This window comes from Rhinolophus sinicus, chromosome 7 (genome assembly GCF_057876585.1).
Source record: "Rhinolophus sinicus isolate RSI-liver-muscle chromosome 7, RSI-T2T, whole genome shotgun sequence".
Classification (NCBI taxonomy): domain Eukaryota; kingdom Metazoa; phylum Chordata; class Mammalia; order Chiroptera; family Rhinolophidae; genus Rhinolophus; species Rhinolophus sinicus.
In genome coordinates this window covers 14900990-14915188 of record NC_142507.1, presented here as the reverse complement: position 1 = coordinate 14915188, position 14199 = coordinate 14900990, and the positions used below count along the sequence as shown (strand labels likewise).

Below are 14199 nucleotides of genomic sequence, written 5' to 3'. Positions count from 1 at the left end.
ACTTTGAAGATAGAACTGATAGCGTTTGCTGATAGATGGATAGGGGGTAAAAAAGGAATTCAGGAGGGATTCTGAAGTTTTTCCGGTGAATGGGTGTGTTGTTTACTAAGAGGGAAAACTGGGAGGATTTGGCAGAGGGTCAGTTTCAGGGAGGGGGGAAACTCAAGAGCCCTGTTTTGAACACGTTAAATTTGAGATGCCTCTTGCACATCTGTATATGAAAAGAGGCTTATTAGTACGTTGGTGCAAAAGTAATTGTGGTTTAATAGGTGAAAAATAATTGCAAAAACTGTAATTACTTTTGCACCAAACTAATAATAACGGCAGGTCCCTATTTCATGGGATGTCAGGAAGTGTGGCAAGGTGAAGGAATTTGGTAAGAAAGTTGAATAAATAACCATGATGCTAGAAGGCCTTTGGCTATCTCTTCTAAGTATAAAAGGCTCCTGAAAACCCTAGCCATTAGCTTCATTCGCTGGGTCATGACAATCCTAAGTCCCAGCGTTCCAGGTTTTACAGGTACGAGAAGCTTCTTTAGGGCTTCTAGCAAGGTTCCATTGCTCCCTTCTCCACTCATCTTCATTAAAGTCATTCTAAGAACGTTTTCCCTTGCCTCGCTTCCTGCAATCCTCTTGTACCAGCCTAGGCTCAAATTTTATTTTGGGACTAAAAATTCAGCATTGATTCTCAGGGTAATCTTGGCCCTGATACTTTAGTTCTTACTATCAGAGAGGAGGATCAGGCTTTCAAGAATTAATCCTGAAATACTTATCTCTGGGCCTTGCCTAACTGTCTCTTGACCAAATAGGGTTGCTTTCATGGATCAAAATCATAGGGTTGGGATTTTCATGAGAATCAAACAAAATAATGGATTAGAAAAGCGATTTGAGATGCTACTCCCCACTATAGCATAGCATTAAATGCTAATAATATTAATAATAATAATAATAATAATAATAATGGCTATTATTATGAGACCCTACTTTATGTCAGGCACTCCACTAGATGCTTTGCACACATCATAACACTGAATGTCAGAAACAGCTCTATAACCTAGGAATTATCTCCATTGGACAGAAAAGGAAATTCAGGTTCAGAGTAGCTAAGCAATTCACTTAAGTTCACATAACTAATAGATGATGGAATCATCATTAGAAACTAGCTCTTTCTGATTCTACTGCTTATACTTTGAGGTCCCAAATTGTTTTCATCAATCTGGTTACCTCTATCCTGCCCTAAATATAGCAGCTAGAAAAAGAAGTACACTGACTTACAAATCAACAAAGGAACGAAGCCATAAGATGCTGGAATTCCCGGTGAGATAGAAACTCCATAACTGGCTTAACAACATAGAACTGGTCCTACCTCAGAGAAAAATATTTGTGGACCAGAAGAAATGGAAGTTTAAAAATTAAAATTCTATCTAGCCTATTGTTGGTGGCCAAGATGACAGTCACGGAAAGAAAAGGGAGTCTTTACATCGCCTCAACTGAACACAGAAAATAGATCAGGCTCCCCCAATTCTTTTATCTTTCAACAATTATTAACAATGTTCCAATCACTGATATGATTCAAAGACGTTTAATTATAGAAAGAAAGCTCACAAACCAATAGGAGAGACATTCATAGCATACTTGCTAGAAGAATACACGGCTGGACAATTAAGTTTGTGAACTCATCCTAGAAAAAGTGCTACGTGCCTCATTGCTGAATATCACCATGGTCACCTTCAAAGTACTCCCCTTGGAAGCTATGCACTGATGCCTAGTCCACCCTTCAAAACAATTTTGGAACTCTTTTTCTGGAATGGCCATCAGAGCTGTCATTGTATTACCCTTAATGCCCTGAATGTCATCAAAATGTCATCCTTTCAATATTTCCTTTATCTGCAGGTAAAAAACGAAGTCTTTGGGGGCCAGATCAGGTGAGTAGGGAGGATGTTCCAATACAGTTAGTTGTTTACTGCCCAAAAACTCCCTCACAGACAGTGCCGTGTGAGCTGGTGCATTGTCGTGATGCAGGAACCATGAATTATTGGCAAAAAGTTCAGGTCGCCTTTTCACACAGTCTTTTCAGCACTTCCAAAATAATAAACTTGGTTAACTGTTTGCCCAGTTGGTACAAATTCATAATAAATAATCCCTCTGATATCAAAAAAGGTTAGCAACATCGTTGCAACAAGTTCATGAACTTAATTGTCACCTTCGTATATCAAAGTACACAGAAACCGGAGGATGAGGCCGCTTTCTCCTCTTGGGACAAAGGTGGCAAAAGGGTAGTGTCCCATGTAGGACGTCAAGAGGAGTTGGTGAAGAATTTTGAACATGATCAGTTTTAGTGTGAGGAAACAGCCTGGCAGCAAGAAAACACAGTAGATTAGAAAAGGGTGAGAAGCGAGAACTATGAGCAGGCGATGATCACAGTCCACAAGAAAGACCATGCGTATCTGAACCAAAACAATCACTCCCTGGATAAAGAGGAGAAAATGTATTCTTGAGACATTTACATGGCAGAATTTATTAAAACCCCACTTCTTTCCTAGTTAAATATTCAGAGAGGGCTAAGAACCATGGATGATGAGAAAGACTCTGGCTTGAACATGATGTTGGCTAGAGCTTTCAAGATGCAATTTATACACTCAATGCTTTAGTTTGAGTTTTCTGTGGGTGTTTAGCCCTGCTTTCTTTCAATGCAAATCCATTTGCCTTTATTGAATTTCTTCAAATGACATTATGAAGAAGGCTCCCAACAAGTCCAGCAGAAAGGACTTTCCCTAAGAAGAATAGCCAATAATACCATAATGTCAAAACTCTCCAGGAAGATTTAGATGTGTTTCCTGGATGATTGCTTAAATGAGATATCATATGCAAACTGCAAATAAAGTGCCTGGCACATTAGAGGCAGTCAATAAATTTTAACTATTTTGCCATTAAGGCTTAGTCATCAGCATTGATCACAGGCTTTCTCTAGATGGTTAATTAATCATCAAGTATTTCAAGCAACATGTATTTATTGAATATGTACACAGCTCTCTGCAGGCAATACTCCCTGCCACATAGTTTGGCTGGAGTTGATTCCTGGCCCATGGAAACACTTTTGGAAAGATAGTGTAAAACAACAGGGAGGGTGTTAGCCTAGGAATCAAGAGATTTGGGTTGCAGGATTAGGGGAGCCTGATGTTGACCCAGTGCACTCATTCTTCAGTTGAGGAAACGGGCACTGTCCCTTGCCTCATCCATTTGGTTAGAGGTGGAGCCAGGCCTTAGAAATGGGGGCTCCTGGCTCCTTGACCTTTTCTGCGACATCTCATACCTGGGAAACCCATTTACCCTGGAAGGCTATCACGTGGTCTCACTTATTTCCGTACAGATGATACTATTATGATAAGTTAATTCCGGCAAACCTAAAACAATCACATAAACTTAAGCAGGTCAGATACAACCAGCCCCATTTAAACCCATGCCTGCTAATTCACAGGCAGATGTTTCCATCAGTACTACACGCTGCATACGTATTAGAAACTGGAGATAAGCACTAGTTTACATTTGTTGTGATGTGGCATATACATTTATTTCCCTAAATATGTTTTTCTATATTTCTACAGGGCAAAAGGAACTGCATACATAGTGCATGCACACACACACACACACACACACACACACACACACACACACACCTTAAGCCTCATAGATGAAACAGTAGAATTCAGTGCTGTTTACAAAAAGTTCAACTATGATTTGGTTAGCTGCAAACCAGCTTTAAGCCCTCCAAGAGACTCATCTGTGTTTTGAATCTGCTAGGTACACATTTGAACAACCCAAATATCGGGGTGCATTACATATAAACACAGGACTTCTGCCTCTTCAGCATGTCTGAGTTTGTAGCTTGAAAACTGAATTAAGAAAAGAGAACTTATTGGCAATGTCCAAACCCATTTATTAATTAGTGTTTCCTATCTCTTTTGCACGTAAGCAATTTTATCTCCATTTGGGGGATGAAGAAATTAAATCAAAATCAAGAAGCTACACCAGTTCACCTTACATTCGATTACAAATAAAACTCAGGCTTTAATGATTATTGGACTAATATTTTGCCACTGACATTATAGTACTACTTTGAGGGAATTAAAATGAGTCTGTATCCTTATTGTTTCTTCTCCTATGTTCCCCATAGTAACCTGCAATCCTTGATTTTGAGCAGTACTACAAACAGTAACTTATATCCAAAAGCATAACTTCCAAGGCTATATGTATATTTGAAGCACATATGTGGTGTGATCTTCAATGTTTAATTCCTGTCTCAATACCACTATATAATATTTTAGTGTTCTATCTTTTATATTCCCATCTTCATTTACTAAATCGTTTTAATCACCAAAACACTTCGTTTTTAAAAGTACTACTCTATCTTTCTTAACCTACATTTCCTCTGAATTTTTAGCTCAATGAAAGGAATTCTTAGATTACTTACACTAAGGTCTTTATTTTTTCAGAAATAGTCTTTGTAAATGAGTAATAGAGATATAAAGATTTTAGCATAAGAATCTTGCAGGAAAAATAATGTTTCAACAAGAAACTATAAGAAAATAGAAGGATTACTTTAACTTCAAATGTTTTCCAACTTAGCATTTTTATTTATGTATGTGATATTATTTGTCATTCTCAAGGTGTTTACCAATATTAATAAAATTTTACAGTTCCCATTAAAATGAGGATTATTATTCTCATGATAAGAAAACTGAAGCAGAAAATTATATTCAGTATATTAAAAGTATACTCCTATCTAGAAAACTCCATGCAATATAGATATATTAGTAACATCCTCTTGTTTCTCCTTTCTTTGCGAATTAAGCACTAAATAGCAAATATTTAATAAGTGCAACATAGTGAATTCAGGGCTTGAAAGAGTTAATTCTGCTACTGAATGATACCTTAGCTCAATAAAGAACTAGCTCGAGCCTACGAAGTTTCAGACATATGATTTAAATGGCTAGATTGTGCATTAAGATATGACATAGAAGAGAGAGGAAAAAAAGGCTTTCTTAAAATAAATATTAAAGAACTGAGAAAAGAAGGAGAAAAAAAAATCATCACATCCCCAAATGAAATTTCTGGAGAACAGCACTGCTACTGCCTTTGACCAATTTCTCTGTTTCACCATTTAATGCAACATAAAATACCAGTTCATGTATATATCCGTATATAAATAGGTTTGACCCCAAACCCATCAGTTCACACACCCATGTGAATAAAAGGCAACCCAAGATAACACCCTGGTAAAGGCATTGTGGGCAGACTAAACAGTGTGAGCCAAAGCACAGATCTCTGGGGTAGAAAGGTGTGGGAAAGCATAAGACACTTGACCCTATGACGGAGTATGAAATAACCACAGGGAGGAGAGTATAGAGAAAGATGTGTCTGGAAGATGCATGGTGATTAAATACTTACTTTTGTCATCAGTGATGTAAAGGAAAATAAATCCTGTGGGATTTTTCTGGTTTAGGAAAAAGAATACAGATTCTGGAGACAAGCTTATTTGAATTCTGATCTGGTCCTATATAACCTAGTCAGGTTATATAACCCCGGTCAGGGTATAAAACCCTTCAGAGCTTCAAAGCTCATCTCTAAAATGAAGGAAAATTAATCCTTACCTTCAAGGGTTCCGGTGAGAATATATGAAATAATGTGCTGTGAAAGAGCCTGCTAGAACATTTGACATATAGGAAAACCAACCAAATTTCACTTCTCTTTTCTTCCCACCTTCCCTCAGTCTAACGTAAAGGTCGGAGGACACAACAGACAGCGTCTCCTACAAACCAATAACTCTACTATCTCCCAGGCAATTCAGATTTTTGAGTTTTCTTATTCTTTCTCTCTCTCTCTCTCTCTCTCTCTCTCTCTCTCTCTCTCTCTCTCTCTCTCTGCCATGAGGATTGTGTCTTTATTCACTTATTATTTTTTTATTAGTTTCAGGTGTACAAAACAATGTAATAGTTAGACATTTACACCCCTCACAAAGTGATAACCCCCTTCCACCAATCTACTACCCCTCTGACATCATATATAGCTGTTACAGTTTCATTGACTCTATTTCCTATGCTGTACTTCACACCCTGTGACTACATATATATTAAATTATAGTTGACATTCTATCTCTTGATCCATCTCTAGAAGCACCTTTCCAAACTAGTGACATAAAATTGCATGATTATTTGTCCTAGTTTGTTTGATTAATTTGTTATTCTAAAAAGTCCTTGATGATGATGTTTATATACCTCTGCATTCCAACTTTAAACAAGGCCATTCCCATGTCTCAACAACTATCCCTACCATCATTTGTCCTCTCTCCTTCTCTCTCTCTCTCTCTCTCTCTCTCTCTCTCTCTCTCTCTCTCTCTCTCTCTCTCTCTCTCTCTCTGCATGTACCCATACACATACTCCAGAAGGGGACGGGGACATGATCAAAATAGAATCATCCAGGAAGGGCAACTCATTCCCTTTCTTTTTAGATCCAGAAGAACTTCTAAAACAATAAGAATTCTTAAAGATTTAAGATTGTGCTTAGGCATTCTCAGAGATGTGCCTCAGATTACTAAACTTCGGGCCACCTTAAGCTCACCCTAGAAGAAAACCACACCTGCAATTTAGTCTTCTCCTTGCCGCTGGCCAGACCTCCAGACTCCAGGATGAGTTATGCTTAGCAAGTAAAACTAGTCTAAGACATTTAGCTTCTTTGAAGAATGGAACATTCAGAAGAAAGAAATAGAAAAAAAATGAATGAAGACACTTCATTTCAGCCTTTACCTGACCAGTTTTAAAACGTAACTAATAAAGCAAATCAACCAATAGCAGAGTATGCATCTGTCCACAAGGACAGATGTCCTTCAGTGTCACTACAGTCTGAGATGAGATAGAAGGAAGAAAAGAAGAAGGAAGAGATGGAGAAAGAGGAGAGAAAGAAGAGGAGGTAAAAAAGAGTGAAAAGGAAAGCTTAATCACAACGCTCACTTCCTTTAAAGCTGTAGGAATCATTAGTATTAATGTTAGCAAACCCAGGTCCCTACCAAAGCATGAAATTGGTATTACCCTGCCCCTCTGAAGAAACTGTGGCTGTGCTCCTGAGAGCAAGGTCCTTCACAAAAGCCCAGGGAACCTGTTGTGTCAAGCTTAGCAGCCTTTTTGATCCAGCCCCATAGCCCCAATCTCAGTTCCTCCCAGGTGGCCCCAGAATGCCTTGCCCTGGCTAGGCTCTGTGGTGATGTATACGTACAAACAAACCTGTTTATCTCTGGGCCTCAGGGGACCACAGAAGCACCTTGGGATAAAAAGCAGTTGAGATAGAATGAGGTTTCAGTTGGCGGGTTTTATACAAGTTGCCTTTAAAAGAAGCTGGAGTATCTAGAAAAACTCTTGGGATATTCATAAACTTCACTTAACTGTGGTCTTCAAAAAACTGAAGTTTGATTAAAGCTAATTGCAATGCAGTATAATTATATATTTTCATGGTTATGTATTTTTTCCTTCCCCATAGCTAAGACCTTTTCCCCTCTAATGCTTTTTTCGTACAAAATATGTTCAAGTAAATGTTCTCATTTTTAAGGTTTTAATTTTAAATATAGTATCCATGCAACGTACATGTAACTACTGGGAAATAAAACATCATGCACATACATAAAACATAACATTATATTGCTGCAGATTAGCATGAATTGCAAAGGGCTGGTCCTGATGTGAGACCCGAGTCATTCTCCTGCCTCTTGTACCTGTCGTCAGGTACAGAACAAATGATTTGTACCACAGCGTAATTTTCATGGGATCTCTTAGACACTTTGAGTGGAGAGACAAGAGAATGACAGAGAAAGAAAAGCTTGAAAAATGGATCCTTTCCTGACACAGGGAGACTGGTTCAGTACCATTAGCATCACCACCCAAACTCTATTTGATCGATAGACTCTACTGCCCAGCCCCTCCTCTCCAACACCCTTACCCCCATTAGTATTCCCACAAAAGAAAAGAAAAAAAAAACCATATAAGGGGAACTACAGGAGTTCAATGACATTGAGCTACATTCTAATCCATAACAACACAAAAACAAACAAAAACACCTTAATTCTTTGCCATAACCTCAACACAGCTAGTTTCCTTTAGTATTTCCAAATCTCCTCCTTAATTCAAAGAAATGCTTTGTCAATTTTATAGACTCAGTCTCTGAGTGCCAAGGTAAAATATCCAAGTGCAGAAGTGTTTCATTGTATATATTTTATTTTGCAGGCATTCCTAAAACTTAGCTTTCATTATTAAAAAATTACCATAAAGGGAGTGCTGAATAATTCCTTTCAAACTTATAATAAACATCCACAAAGCATAGAAATTTAAATAGTTTACACACATACTTTTGGAGCCTTTTGTGAAATTCTCTAGAATACTCTGCTTTGTCACAGATGGTTATATAAGCAGATAGATTTCTGTGTGAAAAATTATTATATAAGCCAAAATGGACTTTGCAGTATCAAAATGCAATTAGTTGATGGAAATATTAAGCTAAGAATATCTATGGAAATAATATTGGGGGTAAAGTTTCATTCAGAAGCTTGACTTTCCTTTGTTTCCCCAAAAATGAGATGTAATGTCATGATATATACAGAAATATACCAGGGATGTTTAGATGAAATGCAGGTAAACCTAATGAAAATTTTCCATTAAAAATTACTTTTGGTGTACTTGTGAAATATTTAAATTGAGGAGTCAAATAAACACATACTGTGTGAGGTTCTAGTTTCCTAAATATAACTTTGAATCTCTAGTGAGGTGGAAGTTTATAAATAAATAAGTACTAGGGTGAGTCTCTCCACAGAAGTCTTAGATCTATACAACTAACCAGAATTCTTTGGCAACAGGGCAAATCATAGAGGGCAAGTCCAATTTCTATCAGTTCCTTTTTACTTTCTCTCTATCACGAAAAACCACATTGATTTATTTTTAGATGAAAGAAAAAGCAGCATGTATTAGAGCAACATTTGGTAGAGTTTACATTTATACTTCATGATAACCTATCAATACTCTGCTTTGTCAGATCATGTTGATATAAATTTGAACTGAATTTGACAAATTCTGTCAAGATGGAAAAAAATGTCTGAATTATAGGCATGTCAGGAAGAAAAACAAATGCAAAAAATGGAATATGTTTCAAAATAAACTCACCATATTGCATATACTTTTCATTTTATAGCTATCGGATTTGCTATTTAACCTTCATTTGGATAAAGATGCACAAATTCTATCAAGATATTTGTTTCCTTTTGTAGTTGAGATGTATTTAACCGTGCCATTTTTTTTTAATGTCTAGAAGGATTTTTCAAGGCAAAATATTCTTTTCCAGGATATAGATGACTTAGATACTTATTAAGTAATTTTTATGATGTGCTAAATATATTACTTTTTAGGTTTTTGTTACAGATGTATTTTCTTCATTGTTGTATAAAAAATACAACAGTATGTATGTGGTACTGAATAAATGTACTTTGGAATAACAAGGACTTCATAAAGATATACCAAATTTAATAAGTATTGCTTCCATGCTAAATAATATCAACAAATAGCAATTCTCTATTGCTTGCTGAATATAATGTTTACATATTATTCTTTTCTCCTTTGACAAATATGGAAGCTATTCCAATTTCCATACAAATTCACTGGTATGTTTAAGGGAATGTCATTACAATGCTATTTACTTAATTTCTTAGGGAAAAAAAATGAAAGAAAGACAGAAAGAAAAGTGTTTGGAGTCTTAAATATGTGTTAAAATGACGTGTTCTGTGATGATATATATACACATTCAATGTATTATATATTATGATTAAAGCTTTTCTCAACCATGTGCTTATTCAGTAGAATTCACTTAGAAGATACTCTCTGAATGATTAGTTCCATTTACTCTATACCTTCAGTTTACAAGTAAAAATATACACACAATGGAATAGTGCTTCCTTTAAGCAAGTTAGGAAGTTAACCAAAATACTAAAAGGAAAAACATGACATAAAGTTGTCATGTTCTACAAATGAATTTGTTGAATGAATATATTCTGTGTCCACACCCTAAACAATTTTCTGAAACAGTGGAGACTTCTACAGCAAAAATGTTTTTTAAACAATAGCCCCCCCCCCAAAGAAAAAAACAATGCATTTTAGGTGACACATTGTTATGCATTAAACAGAGTCCTACTCTTTTTCTGAATAGTCTTATTTGCTCATTTGGAAAACAATTTGAAAAAGAATTATTCATTGTTCCTATGCATAAATTTTAAAAATAATTCACCACACTTGACCAAATTATTTTCAAGGTATATACAGAAAGAAAAGAATACTTAACTTTCCCCTGCCTACATGTGAGAGCTTGTCAGCATTCAACTCCAAGGCCTTTAATCCCAGGCTTTAAATAATTCAGATAACAGTTGATTACTCCATTGCAAGAACCGTTGAGCTCTGCAAAATCTGAGTAACACAATATTTTCTACATAAAAAAGCCAATCTCAAATAGTAGGCAGCTTAAGTAAAACACTTCCTGAGACCAAACCATGCAACCCATTTTTGCATTTAGTACATAAACTCTGGTAAATACTGGTGTAGTTTACTACCAAGTAATTCTGCCTTCTTGCTTTCATTACCAAGCCATCTAGTTCTACAGCTTAATTTGCTGAACTCACAGTCCCCTGTACATACATTTTAAAGGCTTCTTTGAATCATAACAAGTGAAATGCTTAGTTATGTTACCCAGGAATCCAAAAGTGCACACAAACGAAATTTTAACTTTAAAAGAATACTGCTTTGACATTCACTTCTATTTCTTTGGAAAATAATTGTTTTATGTCTTTTGACAACCAAGATTCAATATCTGCTGCCTCCGTTCACTTGTACACATCAGCCATTACAAAAGAGCTTTGCTCACTTGGTTAAATTACAACCTGAGTAATGTAAAACAGACAGAATAACCAAGAAATATTGGCTTCCAACCCCAAATCAAAAAAGCGACAAAATTTTGCCATCAAAAATGTAGAGCTAAGTTCCAAATGGATTAAATTCATCCATGCAGCTGACGTATGTAGCACTTCACTTTGATGTATATGAGCGTCCATATATGTCTGAGCATGTGCTCATAATTATGTAACCAGATAAATGAAAGAAACACAATTAGGTTACAAACATCAAATAAACTCTGCAAAAAATATCAAAGTTGAGCCGAGAACCCACTGATTTTAGTGGTATGAAACATTTTGAACCATTTTCTTCTCTAAAACTATTCAGCACATTCTTTCTCTTAAATTCTTGTCTAAGCGTAGGAATAATCAGTTCCTTTTGATCGTATTCATTTAATAGATCCAGACTAAAACATCATGAAATAGAAAAATCTACAGATTGCATTCAGTATCACCAACAAGTACCACATTTGACTACTGCTCATACCATTTGGAAAGCAGTCCTCACATGACTACTGGCCTGACACCTCATCCATCAGCAGGGAGCCCAGAGCAGAGCTGGACCGTCTTCCTTGCGCCATCTCCTGAGTGGAGGCCCAGCTGAGAAACAGGCTTCTCTCTTCCAATAGCAATTAGATCTTTAAGATCAGGCCTTAGCAATTTGACCTAAAGCCATCCTTCCTTGCAACAAAGTCTCCAAAATCTTCAGAGGAAGAGACAGGGAGTAAGGCAAATGAGGAGAAATCCACGTCTGCGTGGCCTGATTAGAAACTTTGTTGTGTCAAATAAACTTTGGCCACTGGAGGAAAGTACCCTATGGTTGCTCTGGCTTTAGAAAGATCTGTCCAGGGCTTCTCAATCTTCTTTTCACCCCTCTCTCTCTCTCTTTCTCTCTCTCTCTCCTCTCTCCCCTCTTCTCTTGTTTCAAAAAGGGCCTCTGGTCAGCGCTGATTAATAAGTGTTTTTTGTTGTGAAGTGTTGAATAATAGAGGATGGCCAGTGACCCAGTAAAGACTAAACCTTGCTCTGGTTTATTGTGGCAAGCTGAGAAAGGGGCTTTAGGCCCGGGACCCCAAGCACTGACCCGCACACATCCCGCGGATCGCCTATTCATTCTCACAGCCCCACAGTCGCCCGGGCTCCCATTGTTTGCCAAGCAACAATGGAGATTTCGCAGGGAAAGTAAAGCTCTTTTCACATTCCTCTCTGATGTTTTGCATTTAGGGAACACCGACCTCCACTCTTTCCCCCGACATTTTTCCTCCCGGCAGTTAAAGCGGTTCGTTTTCGGGGAAACTTGTGTGAGTTTGGCGCTTGTTCGCCGACCACCAGTGTTAGGAGGAGACCAGACTGATGGAAAAGGAGAGCCCGGAGATTTCCTTTTTTTTTTTTTTTTCCCCCAAATGCACTTAGAGGACGGAAGCTGCCTCTAGGGAGAAAGGGGAAAGGGGGGAGGGGAGAAGAAACAAAAAAAGAAAACGTTTCCCGGCCGGGGTGGCGGGGCTGCGGGGCGCAGAGGCGAGCGGCCCGGCGCGCCTCGGGTGCAGGCAGGCCGACAAGTGGCGGGTCAGGCTCGGTCGCTGGCAAGCGAAGCGCGCCGTCGCTGCTAGTTCCCCCTTTCGCCTTGCTTCCCCGCGCGGTCCTCTACTCCTCTCCCGAGCCCCGGGGGCCCTGCCCCGCCGCGGCCCAGGGCCCACACAGCCGGGCGGGGGCGCGGAGGGAGCGGGGGCCCCGCAGGCCTGGGCCGCGTGTCTGTCTCCGAGAGGCGTACTCCTGCTCTGCTTTGCTGCACATGGCCCGGGGCAGGCTTTCGGAGTTTGGCGTCCGCCCGGGAAGCAGGCTCCCTCAGGGCCGGCTTGGGCGGGGGGCTGCGGGTGGGGGCGGCCGACCCAGGCGAGGTGGCACCGAGACGCGGCCCGGCCTGCTTAGGCCTGGGCCGCCCCGGCCGCCTCCCCCGAGCGGGCAGTTGGCTGGCACCTCTCGCCGGAACCAGCCGGGCGCATCTTCAGCCCCGAGGACACGGCCGCCTCGAGACTGAAGGCCTCCTGTAGCCCCCAACGCTCGCTAGCGGCCCGACGCGGACAAGCGAGGGCCCGGGGGTCAGTGGGTCGGCGAGAAAGGCCGCAGGAGGATGGGCGCCCGCGGCTCCCATTGCCGTAGGCGTGGAGCCGCCGCTGCGGGTTCGCGCGTCCCTGGGGATGCAGACGGCGCGGGCTTACAGGAGGGGGCGCCGCGTGGGGCCGCGCGAGGCCCCCCCTGCCGGGACAGGCCCGGTCCGCACCCTCGCGGCCGCAGGGACCTGCGGCGCTCGGGCTCCGCGCCCCCGCACCCCCGCCGCGCGCCTGGGCGCAGATCTAGGGCGAGGGCGAGGGCGCCGCGCAGGCCGCGCGGCCTGGTGGGCGGCGGGAGGCTCGCACTGCGCCTGCCCGCTCGGCCCGGCCCGCTCCCCAGCCGCGCCTTGACAGCTCTTGGAGCCGCGAGAGGAAGAGGAGGAGGAGGAGGAGGAAGGGCAGAAAGAGGAGGAGGAGGTGTCAGCGGCGGGCGGCGGACTCTGGGCGGCGAAGGGGGAGGAGGGTTCATTGTCTGGTCCCCCCAGTCCAATTGATATGCTAATCCCTTTTCTGATGCCATAACAAAGAACACCTTTGCACTTTTAAAAGACTTTTGTGCCCTGGCTACAGAAGTTTATTATCCACTAATTAGCAACAACTTCTGGCAATGAGTTGGGTTACATTTTCATAAGCTCCGAGCCCGGGTGACGAGGTGTGCAGGGCAGGAGGAGGTTTGCGCGAGGGCAAACCCGAAAAAAAAAAGGAGCTGGGAAGGAATCGCCCGCTCAGGTTCCTGAGCGGACGGCGGGAGACAGGCATCGGAAGCTTTGTTCTCCGAATCGACCGAAAGGTGTCCAGAGAAAGGTTCTTGGGCGGGGGACTGAGAGATCTGGAACCAGGGTGTTAGGTGACCTTATTTGATCCGACACGGTGGCCGGCGTCCGGAGAGCTGCGCGGAGGCGGCGGCTGCCGGCTGCCTTGCAGGAGGAGTCCTGGCCCAGCCATCTGTTTTTTGTGGGGTTTCTTGGTGGTGTTTTTTTCTCTTTCTCTTTTTCTTTTTGGCGGGGGTGGGGGTGGGGGTGGGGGTGAAAGGCCTGGGCGAATGTTCCAGCATTCGTCCCCGATCTCTAGCTTTTTCCTTTGCAGCCTCTACTCAGAATAAACCGCGGGCGAGAGA

The 14199-nt window shown here is 41.0% G+C and overlaps 1 protein-coding gene across 1 annotated transcript in view; it reads right to left on the bottom strand.

The window, feature by feature from the left end:
* Positions 1-13719, bottom strand: part of LOC141568583 (uncharacterized) — a 376689-nt gene extending 362970 nt beyond the window's left edge. Inside the window, exon 1 of the mRNA XM_074318849.2 lies at positions 11459-13719. Within this exon, the coding sequence (XP_074174950.2) occupies positions 13072-13602 (531 nt within the window). The 5' untranslated portion in view covers positions 13603-13719 and the 3' untranslated portion in view covers positions 11459-13071. The remainder of the gene's footprint in view (positions 1-11458) is intronic.
* Between the last annotated feature and the right edge of the window lie 480 nt (positions 13720-14199).